Here is a 24,562-nt window from a genome sequence, read left to right as displayed (position 1 = left end):
AGCTTCCTTTGGTGGCATTAATTTATATTCCACTTCTGACCTTTTTTGTTTTGCTTCTTCTTCAGAACTTGGATCTTAATCTGCATGATGCATAAGCACAAATAGAGGACAGATACCGCATCGATACAGCGGTAAATTCATCCAGTTTTAAAGATTCAGAGTCTAAAGCCTCCTTTTTCTCCTCCTCCACATGAAGTTTGCAGAGCAGTTTAAGGAGGTGAAGGAGGCGGCTCGTCTGGCCAGAGAGAAATCCCAGGAGAGGTTTGAACTGGCCAACCCCGGACTCAACATCGCAGCTCCTCAGGTAAAAGTTTTCCTCTTTCTCTGGCTCATTAAAGCTAAAATACATGCACTACGCTCAGTTTATTCTAAGGAACTAAAGAGTTTCCCCCAGAAATTCACCAATCCACTGTGTCTTTGTGTTAAAAAATGTGAAAAGATAACAGGAAATTTTGGAATTAAAACATGAACAACAAAGACAACAGCAGTTTTAAGTAAAGCTACTGTTTCTGTAGGCTGTGCATGTGTAATATAATCAAATGCATGTGGAATATGCTTCTAACAGCAAATCCTGATTAAATCGCATAGATTAAAAATAAATTTTCTACAAAACACTTGGAAATTTCCTCTGAAAAAAATTTCCTTTGAAAACTTTCAAAGAACGTTTTGTAAAAAAAATTTAAAAACCCTTTCAGGTTTTGGATCAACAATAAATATTGGGCTACTTTATTTGCTTGATTTTAGATTGGTGTTTTTTTTTTTACTTTCAATAATTTTGGAAATCCAAAGTTTGGACAAAACTATAAGCATAAAGCCTGTATAAACTACGGTGGTACTGTGTTTATGTGGCCGTCTGCTGGTGTTATTGGGTCGACTAAATATAATGAACTACTTTTCATTTGAGTGTTTGTTACAAGAACTTTCTTATCCTGACAGGCTTATTAAAAATAGAGACAGAAATTCAGGTTATATCCCCCAAACTGAGGAGCACTGCATCACTGTCCAATAGTTTTATAGAGAGTCCTTCACAGGAGCTTTAATGGCGTCTATTTCTGTTCACTGGACTCGTGATGGGAGCTTCTGGTGTTTAAAATGAGTTTTATCACTTTTAATTTCACTGTTTTTATTAACGTTAGCCTTTATCCATCCTTCCATCCATTTTCTTGACACCCTTGTCCCTCAGTGAGGTCGGTAGGGTTGCTGGTGCCCATCTTCAGCTAACGTTCCGGGCGAGAGGCGGGGTCACCCTGGACAGGTCGCCAGTCTGTCGCAGGGCAACACAGAGACACACAGGACAAACAACCAGGCACACACACACTCACAATTTAGGGGCAATTTAGACAGACCAATTAACCTGACAGTCATGTTTTTTTGGACTGTGGGAGAAAACGGGAGTACCCGGAGAAAACCCACGCATGCACAGGGAGAACATGCAAATTCCATGCAGAAAGACCGGGGCCGGGAATCGAACCCAGAACCTTCTTGCTGCAAGGCAACAGCTCTACCAACTGCGCCACTGTGCAGCCCACTTAGCCTTTAGTTTGTCCTTATTAAAGCTGTTGATTCTGCAGACAGAGATTCCTCATGAATGTAAGAAATTCATTATTCTGAGAAACTCATTATTCATTTATTAAACTATTGATTAGTTTATTAAACCACTAATGAGAGCCATGATTCAGACAACATCCATTCATCCGTCCATCCATCCATGTGTCCATCCATGCATTCATCTGTCCCTCCGTCTTTTTGCTCTCTTAATCCCGTCCTGTCTGCCTGACCTCGGGGTCGCCATGGCAGCAGAGCGGTAACATCCAGCACATTTATTTCTGTTTGAAACTCACACAGACCCACCAGGGATTAGATAAATCCCCGTCTGGTTGCTCCATTATTCCCTCATCGGTTAACTCCATTAAAAGATTTCATGCATTACAAATGGAGATTGTTGGCAGTAAAAAATGTCGGCACTGAAGGTGTGCTGACGGGCAGTAATGACTGAAACTGAAGAAAGACGAACGAGGGATCAGGCGGACGGAGGTTAAAGAGGGAGCTGAATCATCTATAATTGAAAGGAATCTGGCTGCTGCTGCAGGAGCAAGGGGCAACTTTCATCCTGTCAACGCTGCTGGTTTCTTAGCAAACTTGATGAAGTTCAAGTGAAGGCAGAAACATTTTCTCCAAAATCCTTCCACCTCCACAATGGGTAACACTTTATTTAAAGGGATTTGAATAAGTCTGACAGGCTGCACAGTGGAGCAGTTGGTAGAGCTGTTGCTTTGCAGCAAGAAGATTCTGGGTTCGATTCCCGGCTCGGGGTCTTTCTGCATGGAGTTTGCATGTTCTTCCTGTGCATGGTGGGTTCGATTCCCGGCTCGGGGTCTTTCTGCATGGAGTTTGCATGTTCTTCCTGTGCATGGTGGGTTCTCTCCGGGTACTCCGGTTCCCTCCCACAGTCCAAAAACATGACTGCCAGGTTAATTGGCCTCTCTAAATTCTCTATAGGTGTGTGTGGTTGGTTGGTTGTCCTGTGTGTCTCTGTGTTGCCCTGCGACAGACTGGTGACCTGTCCAGGGTGACCCCGCCTTTCACCCAAAATGTCTCGCTGGAGATATTTTGGACTTGCCCCAACTCCACTAGGGATAAGGTGTACAGAGAATGGATGGATGAATAAGACTGACATGACACTGTCATAAGCATGAAGGAGAATGAATCTTTGACTGTTTTATGAAGTGTCATTCAGTAAATGACACTTCTAATGGACTTTTAATGCAACTTTTAGTGCAACTCTGCATTAAAACTGTCATTATTTATTTAGCAAATGACATTTAATGACAACAGTCAAACATTAATGAAAACGTCTTCATGTTCATGACATAAAACCTGCCACCAACATGAAGGAATCTACATGAATGTTTAGTACTGCAGTTATGAAGTTTCATTCAGTGAATAATAACACGTTTAATGCAAAGCTGACACTATTAATGGACTTTTAAATCAAAGTTTTAATGGAATTTTGCATTACGTGTCATTATTTACAAAATAATGCAAAGTTGACACTTTTAATGGACTTTTAATGCAACTTTTGCAACTCTGCATTAAAGTGTCATTATTTACCAATTGACACTTCAAAACAACGGTACTAAACATTCATGAAGGCTCCTTCATGTTCTAGACAGTGTAATGTCAGTCTTATGCACACCCCTTTGCATAAAGTGTTACCCCACAGGTGATAATAAGAGACAGAAACATGTTTTTTTGCAGCAGAATAAAACACACACATTTCTTGGAAACGTCAGGAGGGCTGGGATTCATTCTGCAAAAATTGTAGAGATAAATTTCACATAAAAAGGTTTTGAAATCCCAGCGTTGCTGTGGTTGTTTATTAACTTCCTCTGCCAAGTACAAGTGTGTCTCCTTGGAGTCTCAACATGGATCCAAAACAGACGAGTGTTTGTTGTTTTTTGCGCTGCGGTTTGAGCGCTGTGTGTAAGTCTTAACAAAGAGCCACTCAGCAGGTCTGTGAGACTGCAGAGTCACGCTGCCAGCAGCGGCCTGGGCTCTGAAACGCTCAGATAAGCACTGATGGTTTGTCTCTGCTATTTATTTAGCCCAGCTGAGAGAAAACTCTCCTGGACGCAGCGACACTCGAAGCATCAATACCGATAAGGTCAGCTGCTCGAGACAGCCAGAGCAGAAACGGAGCAATATTTTATCACAGTGTGTGACATTTAATGGCCACCGCGTGGTAATAATTGTTTTAAACTAAGCTGGTGCTTTTCCCAGGGCGTTGTTGCAGAAATGAGCTGCAGAGGAATAAATGAAAGCTTAGCAAGTTCAAGGTCAAAACGTTTTCTTGCTGAGTTTTCACCTGCGATGCTCCATCACGTTAAAGAATAGGATATAACACTTTTATTGACATTGCATTTAAACACAATGAGAAACAGATAAAGTTTCCACATTAACGGCCCAGATGATGGATTTGTGCGGACTGCTCTAAATGGGTTTCCTGGAGAATAAGCCCGTCCTCAATCAATATTACTGATGACTTAATCTAATATGAGCACGGAGCGATGCAGTAGATTGCTGTTGCTACTAATAATAAAGTTTGTGCCATCTGGGTCACATTGTAGCATAAGCAGGGTTCTGGTGCAGGAAGATAAAACTGTTATGAATGAAGCTATTTTTACTAGAGAGGGTTTTTCCATTTATCTGAGGTTGGTTTGCTGATTCCAGTTTGATTGATTACTTTTTTTCTAAAGATTGTGACACATTAAAGGAAAAAGAATGATGCAGGTTCATTATATGAGGGAATTACATGATTATCCTGATTCATGCATCAAAGTTTATGCCCCTAATTGATCTTTTGTTAACCTCAAAGATGTGCATCAAAACTATTTGCTGTAGTTTTGTGCATTTATACAATGAAAATTCAAAATGTTCAATGTTTGACCTGCTGTTGAGGTCAAATTGGCTCAAATTCAACTTATAAGTTTTCATTTTGGTTCAATATTTCTTCCTGTTTCCTAAACGCACACGCACTCACACACACACACATTTACCGCAATATTAGAGTTTCTGAGGCTTGGTGGCAAAAACCAAAAGTTAAACTTGGACTTATTAATTCTTAGCTAACTTGTAAAAATAAAGTTCACAACATCAAGTTTGGAAGAAGAGAATATGTATGTTTTTTATTTTGTTTTTTGGTTGGTTTTTTTTACAGTTTGACAGTAAACATGTAAATTTTCAATAACCACAAAAATATAAAGTTTAAATCCTATGAAACCTCAGGATTTAGCTGCATGATTTGGCTCTTGTGTATTATTGAATAATTTCCAGCCTTCCTGAAAAAAAAAAAACTGGATGAATGGTATTAGCTTATGCTGAAACAGGCTTGCAATGTTACTTTATTTAAGGTATTTTGTGGCTTTTATGTTACATTCCCATCATTTCTTTTTACTGAAATCACATAATTTTACCAGAACATTAATACATAATTCCTAATGTCATGGTAAAGTTGCAGATCAAATAGAAGAAAATAGATCCTCTTATAGATTTTGGTTTTGCATTTTTGTGTAAAAACCACGACAAATATAAATATTTATTTTCCTTTGTGAGAAACTCAAACAGGCCTTGAACAAACCCACTATGTTGAGACTAAAGTGGAGATGTTTTGCTACGATCTGCCGCTCTGTTGGCTAAAACTCTCCCCAGCATGTTGGTACAAGCATTTCATTCCAGCTGTCAAGCATTGAGATAAAAATTCGGATTTTTTTTTTTTATTTGCACTCACTCGACCCTTAGATTGTTTTCCTGTCTTCTCTATTATGCAAAACACTTCAGCCATCCCTTATTTCCTCATATTTTGCTATCAAGCTGGTTTTGATTGGTGTCATTCGAATATTTCTGAAGGTCTTTAAAGGTTCTTTGAACTTGCAGCTTTTTATCTCCTTTGTTCAGATCTCAAGTATTGCAGCAGGTTTCGTGGCGTGACAAAAACCCAACTAATGTTCAGACCTGAATCAAATTGCAGCACAGAGAAAAATGCAGCAAAAATACAAGTAGAACCTGTAATGAACTGAAATAATTTCCCTCTTTCTTTTGACCAGGGTTCTGTTGTTGGCAGCACCAAAACAACAGTCGCTGTTATGAGTTGGATTGGGTTATTTTTAACGGTTCCTGCTGTGATGTAAACATAAAAATGTCACATTCTTTATCTAAATGCCACTCCAGAGGAATCCCAGCTGTGAAAACTCATCTTACATGAACCGTCTCCTGCTGAGGAGACGATGTAGAAAAGGACTGACTGACTGTTTTCTGTCTTAATTAATACACCAAAATAAAGTTCTTTAATACTTTAGTGAGTGGAAAAAAAAAACAGAATAAAAGCTGAAGATTGAAACATGATTGAAGCAGTTTCTGGAATACTTAAATATCTGCTTCACCGTCGTAAAACTATTTACCAGTTTCATAAATAATTACAATTTTGTAAAATCAGTTTAATACTTTCCTACTTGGAAGTAGTTTAATATTTTTGACATCTCCTATAATTTACAGTAAGAGTGGATATTTATTGTACCGTTTATCATTTATTGTGAGAAACTTCGTATCGTGAAAGGAATTTTGATTTATCGTCCAATTAATGATGTTTAATAAAACTCCAAACTGTCCGTATTGTCGGCTTTGGTAGTTTTGTATTTTCTCCACTATTTGTTCAATGAATATTTATCAATATACATCAATAAATTTGAAAATGTGACTAAATACAGTCACTGTGAGCAGTTTAGTGATATAAATCACTCTTCTTTATGTGACTGGTGTCCTAAAGAAGTGTGCAACAAATGAGTATGTTTCTAAAATTCAATTAAAAATACTTTATCGATCCCAACAGGAAAATTTATTGTTGTCGTAACTCATTTAATAAATTAGTTAATTTATTCTAGACCAGTATTTGTGTTTGCCACAGCTATACAGTTATAAAACAAGCAATAATAATTATTGTCACTTTTATTGTTTTCACAATAATACTGCATTAAAAAAAAAAATTATTTAACCTTCATTTATACTGGTTGTCTCATTTACATCAACTCTCATTTACAAGAGAGTAGGCCTGTCGCAACAAGCAATAAATCAATTAATCGCATTATAAATTTAAACAAGCTCAATAATTTCCATTAGCATGATTTATTGTTTTTTTTTCTTTTCTCTCTTTCTACCAAAAACTGGATGGCAAAAGTCTTCAGTCTAGTGCTTTGGTCTCAACTTGCTCTTTTTGAAGTACAATTTTGTTTACCGAGATGTTATAATTAATTTTATTTATAGTTTTGTTTATTTATTTTGGATATTTAAAATGTCTTCCAGTTCCAGTGTTAAATGTTCATTTGAATTTAAAGTTTATTGATTTTAGAAAATGTGTCCTGGCATTAATATCCCAATATTGCCATTGTATTACTTGAAAAGGGTCTCAAAACAACAATATTATGCCTTAGGTATATTATATCCAGCAATATTTGACCTGTTCTTATAAAAACAAACAAAATTACAAACATAGCAACAAAACAAGAAAATAAGAAATTTGACTCAATTAAATAAGCTAATAAAATATGAGTTAAAATCATCTTAAAAATATCATGATAAAACTTGAAGACCGTCTAGCTCTGATTTACAGGTTGTCATATTTGCCTTTTTCTCAGGTTTGAGCTCTAATAAGTCAGTTTCCTCTCAGTTTGCAAAAGAAAAGAAATCAGAGCACCCCATTAAATATTCAATATTTTAAGAAGAAATGTTCACATATTGATGTCTACTTCAATTTTTCCTCACGTGTTCAGACTTCAGTGAAGAAATAAGCGTAGAGCTCGGTAGCAGCCATGGTCAGCGCGAGGCTCCACCACGTAGCAGAGCCGAATCTTTGGACCCTCGGGCTTCGCAGAGTGCATGTTCTGCCTCTGATACGCGAGCGGCAGCAGGGGATCTGCCTGCAGTAAAGCTCCAGCTTTCTGCCGTATTTACACAGCTCAAACATGAGATGGAGGAGTCAGTGAGATGAGACTGAAAAATGACAAACAGTACCTCTGAAATCACCAGTGGAAAGACGGTAATTAGATCTTTGGAGAGCTGTCGTATTTACTGGGACGTTTTAATAAATGTTGTGTATTCTGGTTTACACTGAGGCAAACCTTTTTTGTAATGGAAAATTAAGAGCGCTGGTATTTTGTTTTTGCCTCTGTGCAGCATTTTTAAAGCAGTGTTGGAAAACAGACGGAAAACTGAGGAAAGTAAACACAACATTTTTGTATAATTTCTCAGTACATCTATTGTTTGTGTAGCAGGGTAACAATATTGTAATGTGAAGTTAGTCAGAATGTCTTTATGTATTCTTTAAATCTAGTTGTTTTTTCGCCCATTGAGTTCTGTTGGGCTGCTCTTGGCAGTTGGTGGTTACCATAGCAACCGCGTAACTGACAGTTGGTCAGTTACTACAGCTACATATGCGTAAATTTAAATTTAACTTTCGGGAAAAAGACAAATGAGCTCCACTTTGAGCTTCAACATAGCAGCAATAATCACTCTTACTGAATTTGTAGCATCGTCCAGGTCTGATGGGTTGGAGACAGAAACGGACTAAAAAATAAAGGTAAAATATCTTCTTCCTATGAAATGCTACAGCTATTGTATGTTTGAATCTATGCAGAGGCAGGAGAAAAAAGCAAAAACCAACACATCAATATTTTAAACCTTCGACTTAAAAGGTTTAAAAAATCAACCTTAAGGAGTTGAAGCTGCGTGAGAGTGAGCGCAGGTTTGCCGTTTTGTGGGTGGGATAGGTGAATGAAGGGAGGTCTTAGTGGATGCATCAATAAATAAATAAAAGGGTCTCGATGAAACACAGGAACTTCATAAAGCTGGGGGTTGGGGGGACCAGTGCTGGGATAAATAAGTAAAGAGTGTGGATGTAGTTAAGACAAACAGCGCTGCTGAGACTTTGTGATAAAAGCTCTCAGGAAGTTGTTTAAATTTTAAACTATCAGGGATATCATCAGTGTAATAGTGTAGATTAAATTAGACATACAAAGTACAGGGTCTCCCCCAGAAAATTTGCTTAACCCAGTGGTCGGGGCGCCAAGGCGGTCCACCGCTGGTCTACTTTATTTTTGTGTTAAAAGATGTGATGTTGACAGGAAATGTAAAAATATTACTGGGTAATTAGATGTTACGAGAAAATATCGCCAGTGAAACGCTATTTAAACCCACAACTATAGAATCTTAAAAACAACCACAACAAAAAAACCAGTTACTGCGCATGTCGCCTTTAGAAGGCAGCCATTAATACATAATTCTAAGTATTTAAACTGTTTACTATTGGGCTAATAAAATAATGTACAACACACAGCTTTGTGGCTTCTGTAGTTGTCAGATATTTTATTTTTACCTCACTGTCTCCCTCAATCTACTGCATTTTTAGTTTCTGAAGGCTTAGTTTATCACCTGCCTTGATGGATGCAGCTACATATTCATTTTTCCTCTAATTGTGACCAAGTTAGGAAGAAATTATTGTATTTTATTTGTCATTTGTACCCTAAATATGAATTCCCTTTTATTTTTTTAAATGAAAACGTACATTTTGGGAAATTCCTAATCCGGTTCCCCTAATTTCTCACCATGCATGTTGGGGGTATTCGACATATCTCTTTGAGAGCTGATGATCTTACCGTGTTTAAATTTGCTTAGAAATTGATGTCTGACGTGTGGGCCATTTTCTCTCGTTATTTATCGTTTCACCTGCATTTAATGCTTAAAACGCATTTCATTCACTCATATTCTTTTTGGTAGCATAACTTATTTTATCACGCACAACATGCCAGCTAATATTGAAACAGCATGATAAATGAAGGTAACCATGGTAACCAGTGAGGATTTAAAAGCAGGCTGGGTTTTTTCTGCAGTCAGATTGTGCGCGGATTCACCGTGTTTACAAACAAATAATCCCCCCCCCGTCAAGATGTTGACTCATCTGCCAACATTTTGGTTACCAGATTTCGCACCTTTACGGTTCTACTACAGTCCAAACCTCAGTGGACCAAGTCCTTTTTGACAGAAAATGATGGCACAACAAATTATTAGACATTAGGTATGCATTATGTATATTTTTACTTTGATGGTAGGGATAGAAAAAGCTCAATCAGTTTGGTATCATTTCTCCCTTCCTTGTCCATAACCGACTTTTGGCTCTTTTCCTGCATCATTCAAAACAAGGAGAATGGAGCATACCTCTAAATTTATGTACAGAACCAAACAGATGGATCACTGTGTTCTTAAAATGCTTGTTATGATTATTTTTATCTAATCCATGTTTCTTTCTTGTGTTTTCTCCCCCCTGCTGCATCTTGGGATACGTTCATCCGTCTCAGCTCTCGCAGGTGCGTAACGGCCACATATCACACAACAATCGAAAAGCAGTAAAGAGACGAGCCTCTTAGAGATTCAGTCGGATGGTAGCGTAAATGTTGCATGCCCTATCAGGCTTAATATTTTATCTTTACGCTGATCAGAGCTGACTTCAGAGAAAAGTTAGCTGCAGTCAGCCAGTGAGACGGAGAAGCAATAACAGAAATGCCGGATTTAAGTGTATCTGTATAAATTATTTAAACATGAACAGTCTTTAGATCATACACACAGGAACACAGATGTGTTTCTTTACAGCTGATTATTTTATCTCAGTCTCTCACAGAGCATCTATTCTTGACACAAGTATTTTAAATCCTTAATGACTCCAACTTGATCGGCTGCATGAATTATTCATGGTGACACGCAGCTGATCTGTTGGACCAAAGTCGTGTTTTCCTCCTCTTGGGACTCAGAGATTATCCGCAGGACTCGGCTATGTGTTTTAACTCCACATCCATCCACAGAGGGAAAAATAAACAGAAAGCTGCTGAGCTAAAAGATAATCAACTTTGGTCCTCAGGGGAGTGCAGCCACGCTCGCTCATATGAATAATAAAGGCTTATTCTGCACTGCAGGGTTGCAACATTAAGAGTTCAAGTTTAGGTTTTTATGCAAGAAAGAGAAAATACCTAATTTATCATCTTAGATGTCCAAATATAGTTCTGAAGTTTACACTAATATATTAATTTTGGGTTTCCTGTGTGGAATAAACACGCAACAAACAACTTCAATTATTATTTTAATTTAATGGAGTTAAAATAATTAGTTATTATCCCTCAGCAAATTACAACACAGTTTTATTGGATATTTTATATTTTGTAGCTTGTTTTGGTAAAATTAATTGAGGCTCATTTGAATGTGTTGGTTTCATGGCGATGACCAAACTTTAACTCCAAAGATTTTCAGCAGGAATGACATTCAAATATTTCAATTTTATTGAGTTTATTTAAATGACTAATTCACAACGTGTCATCACAAGTCAACTCAATTCAATTATGCTTAAATTCCAGTTGTTATCCATTTATTGATTCTAGTTCTGAAACAATAAATTCTATTAATAGGGATGAGTATTTTTCTTCTTTTAAAACAGGAATTGAACTATTTGTATTTTTAATATTGAATAGGATAAGCTTTACTTGTTAGATGGAAAATCTGCAAAATGTGCCATAGTTTTTACTCCAACTTAATGGTTGTAATAATTAACAAATTAATCGATTACTTAAATAATCGTTAGTTGCACCTCTAGTTTTAATGACACACTTCGACATACTTATATTCATTGTAGCCAAAATGTTTCATTTTTGCCTCGTCTGGCGATGAATCCTAAGCAGTGCAGAGAAAGCAGCTTTCGTATTAAATTGTCATCATAGTTGAGAACGTTTAAAAATGTCACCTGCCACCAAGCCTCAAGTGATCATAAAATCGAAGATGTTCAACACCAGAGTCAAAGTGTGTCGTCTCTCCACAGATTGCAACGGGGCATTAATCAAATATCACTGATGCGTGTGCGTGCGCGCGCGTGTGTGTGCGTGTATTTAGGCCTGAATGCATAATGGCGACCCTGTGGGGTTTAGATAAAAACCATCAAAAATTCTAACTGTTTTTGAAATTAATTGCAGTTTTATGCTCTGTATCGATTCCACCTGATAAAACGAGCAGCTCGTTGAATGACCTGAACTTTTTCCAGCACTATTTTAGGATTTGGCTCACTCTTGTTGTCCATGACTGCTGCTGATTTGCTTCAAATTTAACTTATCAGCAGACCCTCAAACTGCAGTTCTACATGTTTTTTTTTTTTTACATACATAATTTTTAATCACTCGTAAACAGCAGATGAAGCTACGGAACAAGAATCAATCTCATCAGTAATTTCCTGTTGAGTCCAATCAGACCTGCGAGGCTGCATGGAGACGAACAGCTGGGCTGCACACATGGCTGCTTGTTCTGCTCGGGCTTTTCTACAGGAGCCCAGATGGGACATATGCAGCACCACCAGACTAAGCTCACTCCTGTCTTTTCTGATCCGTTATAGCGTCAGATCTGTGCACCTAAAATCACACCTTAAATATCCACTGCAGTAAAATTCACTCTTGCATACTTCAGTTTTTAATCTAGATGTTTTTGTTTTACAGCACCTTGCAAAAGTATTCACACATTCAAAACTTTTTCACATTACAAACTGAAGCAGAATTTACTTTTTTGGGATTTTTTGTGACCACTAACTCAAAGCGGTGTGATATGAAGTGGAGGTGAATGATATGTCATAGAATTTTATCTCTATATTTTGTGTTAACAGTAAAGTTTATAATTTCAGTTCAATCTGGAGAGACTCAAACGGAGAAAGAAAGCAATTAAAAGAGTTTAATGACAAAATGAACATGAAAATAAACAAAGTCCTTTGGCGTTCAGGCCCCGGCCGGGGACGTCGAGCTGGGCTTCGATAAGCTCGATGAATATTCCTGATGCAGTATAGGAATGTAGACCCCCCGGGGCCTGTACTGGTGGCGGCGGTCGGAGGAGGATGAGGCCTGAGAGCCAGGAGCAGAAGGTGGAGATGGGGCGGAGGTGGGTTGATTGCAGCTGGTGAGCAGAGGAGGCCATGGGTGAAGGTCCTTTTGAACTGGAGCCCAAACGATGATTGGCTGGAGCGAGGCTTGGACCGGTACTGATAGGTCCAGGTTGCAGAGAGGGAGGCGCTGATTGATGAGGCAGGTGCGACTAGAGTCTTCCAGACTGAACTTTTGTCAAGACTCCATGAGTGGGAATGTTGATAATTCCTTGAATGTGTAAAACAGAAGTTTTGACATTATGCTTCATGCTTCACAATTTTTTTTGCACATATTCAAAAAACAAACAATTATTAGACTAATGTTTTGTTGTCTGTGTCTCTGTTGTAGGAGCTGTCAGAGGAGCGTCACTCTCCACCGCTGCTGACAGTTAACGGGCCTGGAGAGGAAAAACTGTTTCGTAGCAGGAGCGCAGAAGTGGAGCTGACAGCTGAGAAGGAACGGGTCAAAAAGATGCTGTCAGAAGGGTAACGAAAACATTTTTTATTTACATGTCAGGCATGTTCAAACCAGGCAATAGGAAGGTTGAGAGGTAGAAATCATCAGAAATTTGATCCAACAAAGAGTTCCTGAGTGATTACAAAAGGCATTTTTAAAACAGATCCACACCAACTAGACCCTATGTTAAAGCAGCAGTGTTATTCAGAATTCAAATTCTAATTTAAAAATACTTTATTGATCCCAACGGGAAATGTAATAATATTTATAGAACAGTCAAGTAACTATGTTAACCTCATAGTTACTTGAGGTTGATAAGTAACTATGACAAGTGACAAAACCTATCAAAGAGTAATGTGCATGCTCTGCGTGCTCTTTCGTTCTTGTGCTTTAATTATTTGCTAATTAAATAAATATCAATGTATTTAATTAAATAAAATAATAATGGCTACAGCAGTGTACGCAGAGCATTACAAGAACATAGAACAGCTCTCAGTGAGGCTCCAGTCCTATCTTCTTAGTAAAGAGCTGTTCAGAAGAATCGGATTGTTCGTGAATGTCACATCACTATATTGCAGACTTTTGGACACAGTGTTGTCCCATATATGCGACACATTAATCAACACCTCCACACAATAATTCAGCGCAGTGAGTAACAACTTTTTTTCATCACAAATGCTTATGTGTCTCTGTACATCTAGCTTTGCTAGTATCACGTTAACGGAGCTTACCTTTCTTTGAGCTTCTTTTCTAAGTGCCGAAAAAAGTTAGACGCAGTCCCAACCGTCTATGAAAGCGAAGCGCTGCTGAGTTAGCTGTCGCCATCGGATTTCTTATGATTTATGCAGCGCAATTCTATTACCGAGGATTAGACAGACATCTTCTGCTGCTCAGAGAATACCACTGCGCATGTCTTGGGGCGCCACGTGCGAGTGAAAGGATGGAGTAACAGAAACATGTAATTGGTAAGTCACGGTATGCTTTGTGCATTTAAAAATGCATGACAATCTAAAACATTAACTTGTGATAAAATCTAAAAGCAGAAGGAATGTGCAAGTGGGAAAATACCTTATTATAGAACAAAACAGTTTAGCAGTCAAAATCTGCGGTAAACAAAAATATTAAGTCTTGATTTACAGTTTCTGCATATCTCAAGTTTTCAGATGCAGATGATTCTACTACTTGTTTCATATTTACAAACAACTCAAGTATTTCAGTCCAAGATCATGTATAGGAGAATTTTAACTGGAAGACATGTTATTATTTATTAAAAACCATGTGCTATTATCAATTAGTCATGAAAATAAGCTGCAAATTATGCAATAAGTACATATTTCTTATGAGGCTGTGGAGCAAGATTTTTTGTGTTAATTTTTAATTCAGTAAATCCCTCATCTACTTAAAACACATAGGCAAAACAAACATGAGCAGAGATTAACAAAAAAAACATAATTTCATTAGTTTTTAAGGAATACATGCTAATATTGAGTAGACTAAAATGTTTTATAACCTAAAATCTGATCATAAAATTGGGTCCGTTCCAGAGTAAAGCCGCTAGCATTGGGGATTTTGACGGCGCGATTCAAAAACATGACGAGAAGCTACTTGAAAAATTCACAACGCTTAATTTACATTTTACTTTAAATATTTATATGAAAAAAAAAACACACGAAAGAGACGGGATTTAGTTGCGTTTGCGCTCTTACTTTCTGATTCTTTTGGACCAATATCTGACAAGTTGTATGTTCAGAGCAACAAAATAATAACCATAAATCCTGAGAGAAAACGCACATTAAATTAAACAACAGCCGGAGCAGCAGATGTTTGTGTGTCTGAGAGCCGGGTTTGTTTTCTGTTGGAGCTCAGAAAGTGACGGCAAACATATTAACATCCCATTTATATTTACTTTGCCTTGAACAGTTGCTACAGGGAGGCACCGACTCCTGCTGGATTCAGTATCCACTGGGTCGACTTCACAACACGTACTCAGGTTCACCATATTTATTTTAACAATAAAGAAAAATAAAAACAAAAATCAAGTTGGTGGTCACATCAGCCCAGCAATTTCTGCCCCACAAATGCTTATGTGTCTTTTATTTGTTGCCGTCGGTTTTATTTGTTACCGACGGCAACAAATAAAACATGGTGGCTAACTGGCTGCTGCTCACCTAAGCAGCACGTTAGCTTCATTGTTGTCACCATTAATCACTAAACCATTCATATGAGAACAGGACACAGGAAAGCCACTCTCTGTTGTCTATAATCCCAGAGATTTTACTTTATGATTTTCATAAGCCTAAGCAGACTCTTCCCTCCTGTTGCTATGGTTTTATGATGGCCAAGCTGTTTTGTCATCAAGACAAAGATTTCTTCCTGAACTGCATCGTCTCAGCTGAAAGCCCTGCTTTATTACACATCCCTGCTGAATCCTGACCTTTACCGGCGCACCAGATCTTTTCCACTTCCTAATAAAGCAAAGCACATTACTTGTCTTGTGTTGGTTTTTATATATGCACCCAGCGGCGTAATTTTCCACTGCTGCTCTGCTTTGGTTCACATTGAAGACCAGTCTTTTAAAACTAACCCAAATAATCACCAGAGTGCTTTAATATTAACATAACACCTTGCTAGCTTGTTTTATTGCCCCACAATCTGAGATAGATCCACAGTAAACTTATTAGCACCCTGCTAAAGGCTTGGAATTAAAATAAAATAATCTTTTATGGCAGTAATGTAATTTTATACAGGGCATTTTAAAGAAAAACTCGCCTTTAATTTGAATACATTGAAGGAAAAATATAATTATATCAATTACATGCACTGATGTTATCTGCAAGTGGCTCTTTGAGCAGCTATGAATTAAGTTTGGCTAAAATGATGAAGAACTAATGCATTTAATTATAGAAATTAGGGTTGGGCAATATATTTTTAAATATGGGTATTTCTTACGTTAATAAAAGTGACAAAAAATATTTACACTTTTATAATATTGCCCTGTTTTAAATTTATTTTCAAATTTATTGATGTTATGTGTCTGACAGTACAGCCAGTTTTTTTGTGTTTTCAAACATAATTGCAAGTTTATAATTATTAAGTTTTACAAGATATTTTTCATGAGATTGACACAATAAATGTCTTTATTTACCAGATGCGATAACAAATGCAGGTTTTTTTGTTTTTTTTTTAATCTCCGTAAGTTTTTGCTGTGTTTGTGTTCTTCTTGGAATTTCCAAAACAGAAAGGCACCAAAAGGAGTAAAAATTCTTGTGAAACCTCTCTGTTGCAGGTCCATGTGTGAGATCAACTTGGAGGCTGAACTCTTCACTCTGCAGGACAGCAACGCCAAGCTGGTGGCGGCGCTGCAGGAAGCCAACAGCAGCGTGGAGCAGTGGAAGAAACAGCTGGCAGAATACCAGGAGGAGACCGATCGCCTCCGAGACCAGGTGACCAACTCTGCTGCTCTCTCCTCAGCGGTAAAGCTGACCTAGGATTACTCTTATTGGTGTTTTTTAAAGCAAATTCTTGGCAGTATATTTGGATATTATTTTCATATAAAATCATACACTGCAGGTTAAGTTGCAGCCTTTATTAAATGCTCTTTGGGTAAGAAAATAAATAATTAGCGTCAATATTTCTTGGTTTAAAAATAGAAGAGCTCATTAATATTTCTAACCTGGATGTCAGAGGGAAAAAATGTTGTTTACACTTGGTTATGGTTGTAATTACATTCCCAAGATGCATCTCTGTTATTGCTATTGTTGTGATTTTCTCATTAAAGAGAAATGTGTTCGTTGTTTTACGTATTAAGATGGGCCAATGTGTCTATAAAATAAATCCTAATTTAACCCTAAGTTTATAGATAAGCAGCTGACTAGAAAATTATTTTTAGCTGATAAAAGACTCAAGAATACTTGCTGGAAAAAATATAGTAATAGTTGGTGTGATTTAGGGCTGGACGATATCGCTGAAAAACATACATCAGTCAGTATAGAGAAATGTTGATTATTTTTTTTGTTTTAAATATCTTAAATACTTCTAAACCAGTGGTGAAACCTTTCCTGTTTTATCCAGTTTTTATCCCACGCCGTTTTTTTATTTTTAAGCTGTGTTGGAGTCCGTTGGCGAAACCTTAAACTGCTGCCACGCAAGTTACTCAAAAAGTTGTTACTAGGTAACCACAAGTTACTCAGCAGGTTGTTGCTCGGTAACCAAGGAAAGAATGTGATGTTTGATGCCAACAATCTTTGGTTTATCAGCTGAAGTCTTTCGTCAGTCCATAGAATGCTGTGCGGTTCCGGATTTCAGTTTGGTGAAATTATTGAATACCCTATCTGTATTGCAATATGTATTGTTATAAAATTTTTTTATCAATCTCTAGTGTGAAAATATGAACTCTTAATATCACATCTTTATTTTTAATAATAAATGTTTAATATGAAATCTCAAATATTAAATCTCCAGGTCCTACTTGTCGGTTTTTCAGACTATTCTTGAAGAAAAGGCTTGAAAACCAACAAGTAGGACTTCAAGAGGCTTTATGAGTCTTGAATGCTTTATTTTTTTAGGCTCTGAGTTGCTGGGTATGGTTTGTTCTCCTTTTATTTTTTCTTTTCTTCCCTCATCGTTGCTAAGTAAAGGCCAGCGCTTCTTTGTGACAATACATTGAATACATTTTTCATTTGCGCTCACCTGAAATCTCTACCTCCCCTGGTCTCCCTGCCCTCATTAAACCATATATGAACCATTGGGAGGTGAGTGTGTGCTGCTCCTCATCTTTGATCCATGTTCACTCGGGAGTGCAACAGATACCAATCTGAGTGCAAGAACCCTAATCAAGGCACTTTTTCGTCTCATCATGCCCAATGTGGCATAATGGTTTCCAGCTTTACCAGTCCTCCTTCCCACTGTTTGATGACCAAGTGGGCCGAATGTCATAGCCAAGCTGCGGCTGCTACGAAGCTCATCCACGTAGCAACAAGCAGCCTGATATACTACTATCACGATAATGAACCACCAACGTCACATTTTTTGCAATCTCAAAGCAGTCTGCAATCTCTCAGGTTCCAACAAGCATAAAGGGTTTCACAGTGAGACCTTGATGCGACCCTGCTGAAGCCATCCACATTCTTAACACCATGGTGAAGTCTCTCTTTGCATGATATTTTAATTATATTGTTAAAGGAGACCTATTTTGCAAAATTCACTTTTAGGTCTCTAAAAACAGTCCACTCACAAACAACCACCCAGCTGTTTGATGGCAATAAGTTGATGTTTTTTGGTGTCTGGAAAATGAATCGTTTTAAAAACTTCCTGATCGTTGAATCACAATCGACGGGCACCGTGCTGTCACCTAGCAACCTGAGCTGAGCTCCAGCAAATTTGGTCAGCTGGTTTTTACCACTGTATGCACATTACAATGGTTCCTGGAAAAGACAAGTATTTTGTTGTTGACTTACCACTGGTTGTGCAGGAGGCCCCACTTCTGCTTTTCAAAGAAGCTCATCTGTTTGCAGCCATTTTCATGTACATGCATAAGTGTTGAGTTGAGGATGTGGCCAGCAGCAGATTATTTGTATTTAAAGTGACAAGAGGCCCTAAAACAGATCATTCTGAAAGGAGATGAAATCTTATTATCCAAGAATGATTTAGTGCTAAGAATTTTACAAATATGTTTTTGTATAGCCTATAAACTGATCTTAACCTGTTCAAAGATGCATAATAGGTCACCTGTAAGGCTTTGTAAACACAGATTGACCAGAAATTATAATTAGTGTTTATGCTCTAATTTATGTTTTATTAGCAGCTTTTGAGTTAAATAGTCTTTGGATGGCTTAGACAAAAAAACAGTTTGTTTTTAACATAAGTTTACCATTCAGAAGAACTACACTGATTACACTTGACTCGTCTTCCTGTTTGATTCTGTTTTATGTTCGTTCACTCCCAGAGGATTTTCTTCTCTATCAAGTCGCTGGAAAACATGCCACTTTTAAAACATTGTTTCATTGCTGCTTGTTTGGCGCATTGGCCCAGAATCATTTGATTTTGTTACTTCCTATATGTCAAGAAAACGTTCTACTCAACATTTAAAAAGAGGATGGTACAATAAAGCAAGCAGACGAGCAAAGAGAACTGCTAAAATCAAGACAAATCGACGGGATCTGCTCGTCGTTGTTCGTCCTTTATAACCACTCAGACAGTAACTAGACATTTTTTTCCATATAGTATGCATGTATCAGAGTAAAATTTCCCCAAAGACTGCTTCAAACTGCAGATTCATTTTTCATTCAGCTCCCCTCTCACTGGCATATTTCTGTTGACAGGCTCCCGTGATAATAGAGGGGCCAGAACGCAGACATTTCATCTTTAATTTAGAGAGAGAAAATTATGCCCCTGGTCAGGCTTAACAAAGCGCCTTCAGTGGCACAGTTCAACAGTCTGGAGTGAAACGTTATCACCGCTGACAGAACGTGGCTCTTTATTTTTAGCTTAAGGCATTATTCCGTCTATTTTCTTTTTCCATCTGCACATGTCCAGTTGAAGGTTATGCCTCAAACACACACATCACAGGGATGAACACACACTCTGAGCTGCTGCAAAGTCAACCAGGTGGCTGGAAGTAGAGCAGGCCTCCAGGGTGTGGCAGTGGGGTATCGAGAGGGGCAGGAGTAGTTTTTATTTATTTTTTTCTTTTGGGACAGGACACCCCTCCTCCTCCTCCTCCTCCTCCTCCTCCCCCCCCTCCCACTCTGTCCCAGTTAGAAGAAGATAAATCACTGGAGAAGCGGAGGGAGAGCAAGGTCTGCTGGCTTTTTTCTCGCTCGTCACACTCTCAGCCACGCTGGCGTTCATCCACCGGAGAAACGCTCTGGGTTTATTTTCTGGGTTTCTGGCTTTTACTGCAACCTCTGTTCAGGTTTAATGAGAGTTGACATCACAGAAGTCTGTACTGCATTTTAATAAGAAGTACTTTACAGTTTTTTACTCACCTGGCTGTGTTTGGGGGGATGTTTACCCTTTTCTTGATATTTTTCTGCTTCAGAAAACTTGACATGTTCAAAGTCAGACAGACTGCAAATAGAGGGCTATAAAATCAGTATAGATAGATAGAAAGTCAGTTATAAAGTCAATCTTCAACCACCTAAAGAACATTTCCAACATCTACAGAAACTCATGCAGACATTTATCTTTAGTCGCAACAGTGTCTTCACAGGTCTGCCTAAAAATTCAACCCTCCAGCTGCAGCTGATCCAGAACGCTGCTGCTCACATTCTGACTAAAACCAGGAAGATGGAGCACGTCACTGCAGATATAAAGTCCTTCCACTGACGTCCTGTCGCTCAGAGAATAGACTTTAAAACACTGTTACATCAATTAATTAATTAATTAATTAACTAATTAATTAATTAATTGTTTATTTGTGTAGCACATTTCAGCAACAAGGCAGTTCAAAGTGATCTTCATCACAAAAATAAAAACAACACAGTCCCCAATTTGAGAAACTAGTAAACATTATACGTTTTGCCATCATTACAAATATTAATACACGTCATATATATTGCCTTTTTAGTATCAGGACGTCCAAATATTTTAGAGAACATCCACTAAATCTGCTATTGGCTGCCGCTGGCAAATCAGCCAATCCAGCAACACCGTTTATTTTCCTTGGTGCTGATTGGCTGAACCCCCGAGCGATTCAGCCCATCAGCTGATATGGTTTCCACAGTTGGTACTTATTATAGAAAGTTCATAAAATACTATAGATTTCTAAATACGATAACAAATTTACTAGATGATAAATTATCCTATTAGTTACTGTGATAATGTTATAATAATATATAATGTTTTGAGAGCATTATCAAGTAATGCATTAATATGCCATTAACACTGTAAGTACACCCAATCAAAGATCAATAAACTTTAACTTTCAGCTAACATTTCACACTAGAACTGAACAACATTTAAAATATTCATATCAAATAAAACAACTGAAACAACAAATAAAATGGACACTAAAGTCTCTGGAAACAAAACTGTCCTTTGAAAATGGGGCTAGTTTTGTCATCTAGTCTTTTGGAGAAAAACAAACATTAAAATGGAAATTATTGAGGTTGTTAATTTATCTTGCGATTGATTTTTTGCGTATTGCGACAGGCCTGACTGTCTTTGTTGACACTGTGATGATGATTGTAATTCAATATATTTATATTCAATATATTTATAGTTGGGCTTGTTCCACTTGAGAAGTTTTTGGGGGAACTTTATTGCTTTCTTGGCACCAGGAATATCTATTACCTCTCTGCTGCTTGATTTTCTATTTAGGTTTTAAGACTGAACTGTTCCACGAGAACATTAATTGAGAAAGATTTCAGTTTTCTCTATCCGTAAATGTTTGTGCGGATCTCAGAGATTGAGCTTGTACCTCTGGGGACAATAGCTGTGGCGCACGCACACACACACACACACACACACACACACACACAGAGCTGATAATGCAAAGGGGCTGAAGCCTCTGGGACGGTGGACAATCCTCTCTTTCAACCTGCCAAGGTTTTCTGAAGCGCGATGTGGATGCGGTGTGGTGTTGAATCTCTAAACCGCTACTTTGAAACTGTTGGTGGATATGTGGGGGACAACTTTAAAGGAGAGGAAAAGGAAAAGTAGCCCCATGAGAAAAGAGGATTCCTCATCTTCACACACACACAGTTTATTCAAAGAAAACTGCCCACGCAGCTCAGTTTGCCACTTGTCAATTAAATGTATAATGTAGGGCTGGGCAATAAATCAACAACATTATATATGGTGATAGACACGTGATCAATATCAATAGCTAATACATCTGATAGAATATTCAATAATTTAATGAACTCCGATCCAAAACTGCACAGCATTCTGGGGGAGAGAAAAGACTTTAGCCGCTCAACGTCTCATCGCTAACCAGGCTGTGTTGGTGGAATCAACTGACTCACTCACCCTTTGGTTACCTAGCAACTCACTCACCCCTTTGGTTACCTAGCAACAACCTGCTGAGTAACTGGTGCAGCAGCAGTTTTTGCCTCATAACTGCTTAAAAATAAACAGCAAGGGTAAAAACTGGTTAAAACAGAGACGGCCACATCACCAGTTTGACAGTATTTCAGATATTTAAAAGAAAGAACTAATGAATAATTATTGATATCAACAATTATCAGTATAGACTGATATGAAACGCTTATATCGTGACATATTTTTCAGCTATATATGTTTATATGTACCTGAAAAATGTTTCATATCTTGAATTCCTTTTCTTTTTTATCCATAAAACAATCTCAGATTAATCAATTTGTTACACTGAGATGACCAAGTCTTGTCTGTTTAGTGTATCGAAAATGTTCCCAGGTAACTTGGAGCATGTTTCTTGTGACATCTAATAATTTTCTGACATGCAGTTTAGTTCATTTAAAGCTGCAGTACATAGCTGTTAGAAAATATGTTTTTTACATATTTCTTAAAACTGACACCATATTGTGTCAGTATAGTATGAGGCAAATAATCTGTGAAAAAAATGGGATAAACTATCCCCATTAGTTACCGTTATAATATCCTCTGTTTTCGTTATTTATTAATCTATTTATTAGCCTTTCAATCTGATGTGAAATACATTTTTTTTTCACAAAAGCAGTTTTGAGGACAGCAGGCAAATTGCTGCCACCCATAATCCTCCTGACGGCGCTTGAACTAGTCTGCAAAACGGCAACAGCAAAAGTTGGAATAAAACACCAGAGTCAGCTGGGTGTTCAACAATATTTAAATATATTTTTTGAAAATGGTTTCTTCTGTCAAGTATTTGTTACCCAATCGATGTATACATAATCACAATACAACACTTTGACATCTTTGAATTCTGAAAGTATTTTAAAAACTAAAACTACTACTATCAGTAAAGAAAACTAAACAATATTTAACTGATAACACCATCAAACCCACCCTAGTAATTCATTTATTATTGTTTTAAATCATCATCAGGCAGGGATAAATAATAACTGAACTCTTTGGATGTGTTATATTTACTTATTTCTCTATACTAAAAGTGCATGGTGCCCGGACCCTGAGGAATTATAATACTACTAAAGTACTAAAGTAAAGCATGAGATGCCCTCATGCATAACTTTATAATGTTATAGAGGCTGTTTCTATTCTATTCTAAAAGCTAATTAAAACTGGCTAAATTAGACAAAAAGTAACAAGGAAATAAAACTAAACCATAAAGACAAACCCCAAACCACTGCAACCCTGGTGTCAAGCTTACAAAATAATGTTATGCATTTCAACCTTTATCTGATTTAAATTGGATTCCCATTAATTGCTGCAGATTTAAACTCTGTAAACACTTGGGATCCAATTAGTTGAACATCTTAAGCTGATTACTGCCACTTTGAACAGAACATATCACACTCCAGTCAGATCTGAGGTATCCAGAGCCAAGAGGGAGCCGAACCCCAACACTCTGATTACAGAGGCTTGAACGATCACATCGGGATGCCGAACAGCGCTGTCCTTGTTTTGTCAAGCTGTCACTCAGATTCTCTGAGATTTTCCATTAATATGTTAAACTCAGGGAACTGGGTCAGACTGGGGGAAACGGTTTCCGTGGAAATCTTTTGCCAGGTCACATCCCTCTATTAGAGGAATCTTCCAGGCGTCACTTCTGAGCCCACTGGCAGAAAAGCTGTTTTTCCACAGAGTAATTTTACTGTGTGTGTGTGTGTGTGTGTGTGTGTGTGTGTGTGTGTGTGTGTGTGTGTGTGTGTGTGTGTGTGTGTGTGTGTGTGTGTGTGTGTGTGTGTGTGTGTGTTGGGTTTTGTTTATCTGCACATTCAAGAGAAAAGTGAAGAGGGACGAGATGAGAGGGAGAAAAGGAAAAAAGCTGTCCTTGATTCTTCTGTAGATTGCACTGACGAGTGAGGTCTGATGCTTTCATCTAAACGATGCTCCTGAATAAAAGGTGTTTATCAGATGTGAAAATCACATGAATTACTTTCTTTGTGGGTGGATAAACCTGTGTTTGGTTCCCGTTTTTCAATTAACAGTAGTGTGTGTGACCGCGGGATCGACCTTAACATAAATACCTTTTTATGTCAATTCTATATAATTCACATCCACTCCAGCAAAATGTGATTATGGTTGATTTTACTGGTCATCTAAAAAACTGTTTCTCCTTACATTTTACAAGGTTATGCAAAAGTTGTGCATCACACCTGATTGCAGGAGTTTTTACAGCAGTGATATTTTGTAATCTTACAACACAATCATGTAACAATGTTTCAGGATTTGAATTTAAGGTGCATTGATTTATCGGCCAGCCAGTTTATTGGTCCGATTTCCCTAATTTTGGGAGATCAGTGATTGACCAAGAGTTGCTTGTGAAGTCGATCTTATTCACCGATCTTATGTGCCTCAGCAAAGTTCTAAAACTCAACCACTGACTCATAGATCGGCCCACCAGCTCATGTCTGCACGTTTACTGATAACAATAGACATCCCGTTGTTACCAGCGACTTTATTGCTATTATTGCATTTCAGACAAAAATAAATTATCAGCCGAAATCGGCAGGTCAGGCTTTTTAAAAATCGTTTATCGG

General features: G+C 37.7%; 1 protein-coding gene across 5 annotated transcripts in view; it reads left to right on the top strand.

Annotated features, from left to right (window-relative positions):
• The window catches only part of homer3b (homer scaffold protein 3b), a 52,267-nt gene that overhangs the window by 20,166 nt on the left and 7,539 nt on the right, over positions 1 to 24,562 (top strand). For 4 of the 5 annotated variants that reach the window (XR_533497.3, XM_008406620.3, XM_008406619.3 and 1 more), the window contains 4 exons: positions 197 to 304; positions 9,903 to 9,911; positions 12,837 to 12,973; positions 16,231 to 16,387. Coding sequence is in view for 4 of the 5 variants with exons in the window: in XM_008406620.3 (XP_008404842.1) it covers positions 197 to 304; positions 9,903 to 9,911; positions 12,837 to 12,973; positions 16,231 to 16,387 (411 nt within the window). In the remaining variant the exon portion in view is untranslated. The remainder of the gene's footprint in view (positions 1 to 196; positions 305 to 9,902; positions 9,912 to 12,836; positions 12,974 to 16,230; positions 16,388 to 24,562) is intronic. The other variant, XM_081606144.1, reaches the window with a different exon arrangement.

Source organism: Poecilia reticulata, chromosome 4, assembly GCF_904066995.2.
Source record: "Poecilia reticulata chromosome 4, P_reticulata-male-v2, whole genome shotgun sequence".
NCBI lineage: Eukaryota > Metazoa > Chordata > Actinopteri > Cyprinodontiformes > Poeciliidae > Poecilia > Poecilia reticulata.
The sequence above is the reverse complement of the archived record's forward strand: the minus strand, read 5'-3'. Positions and strand labels throughout refer to the sequence as shown.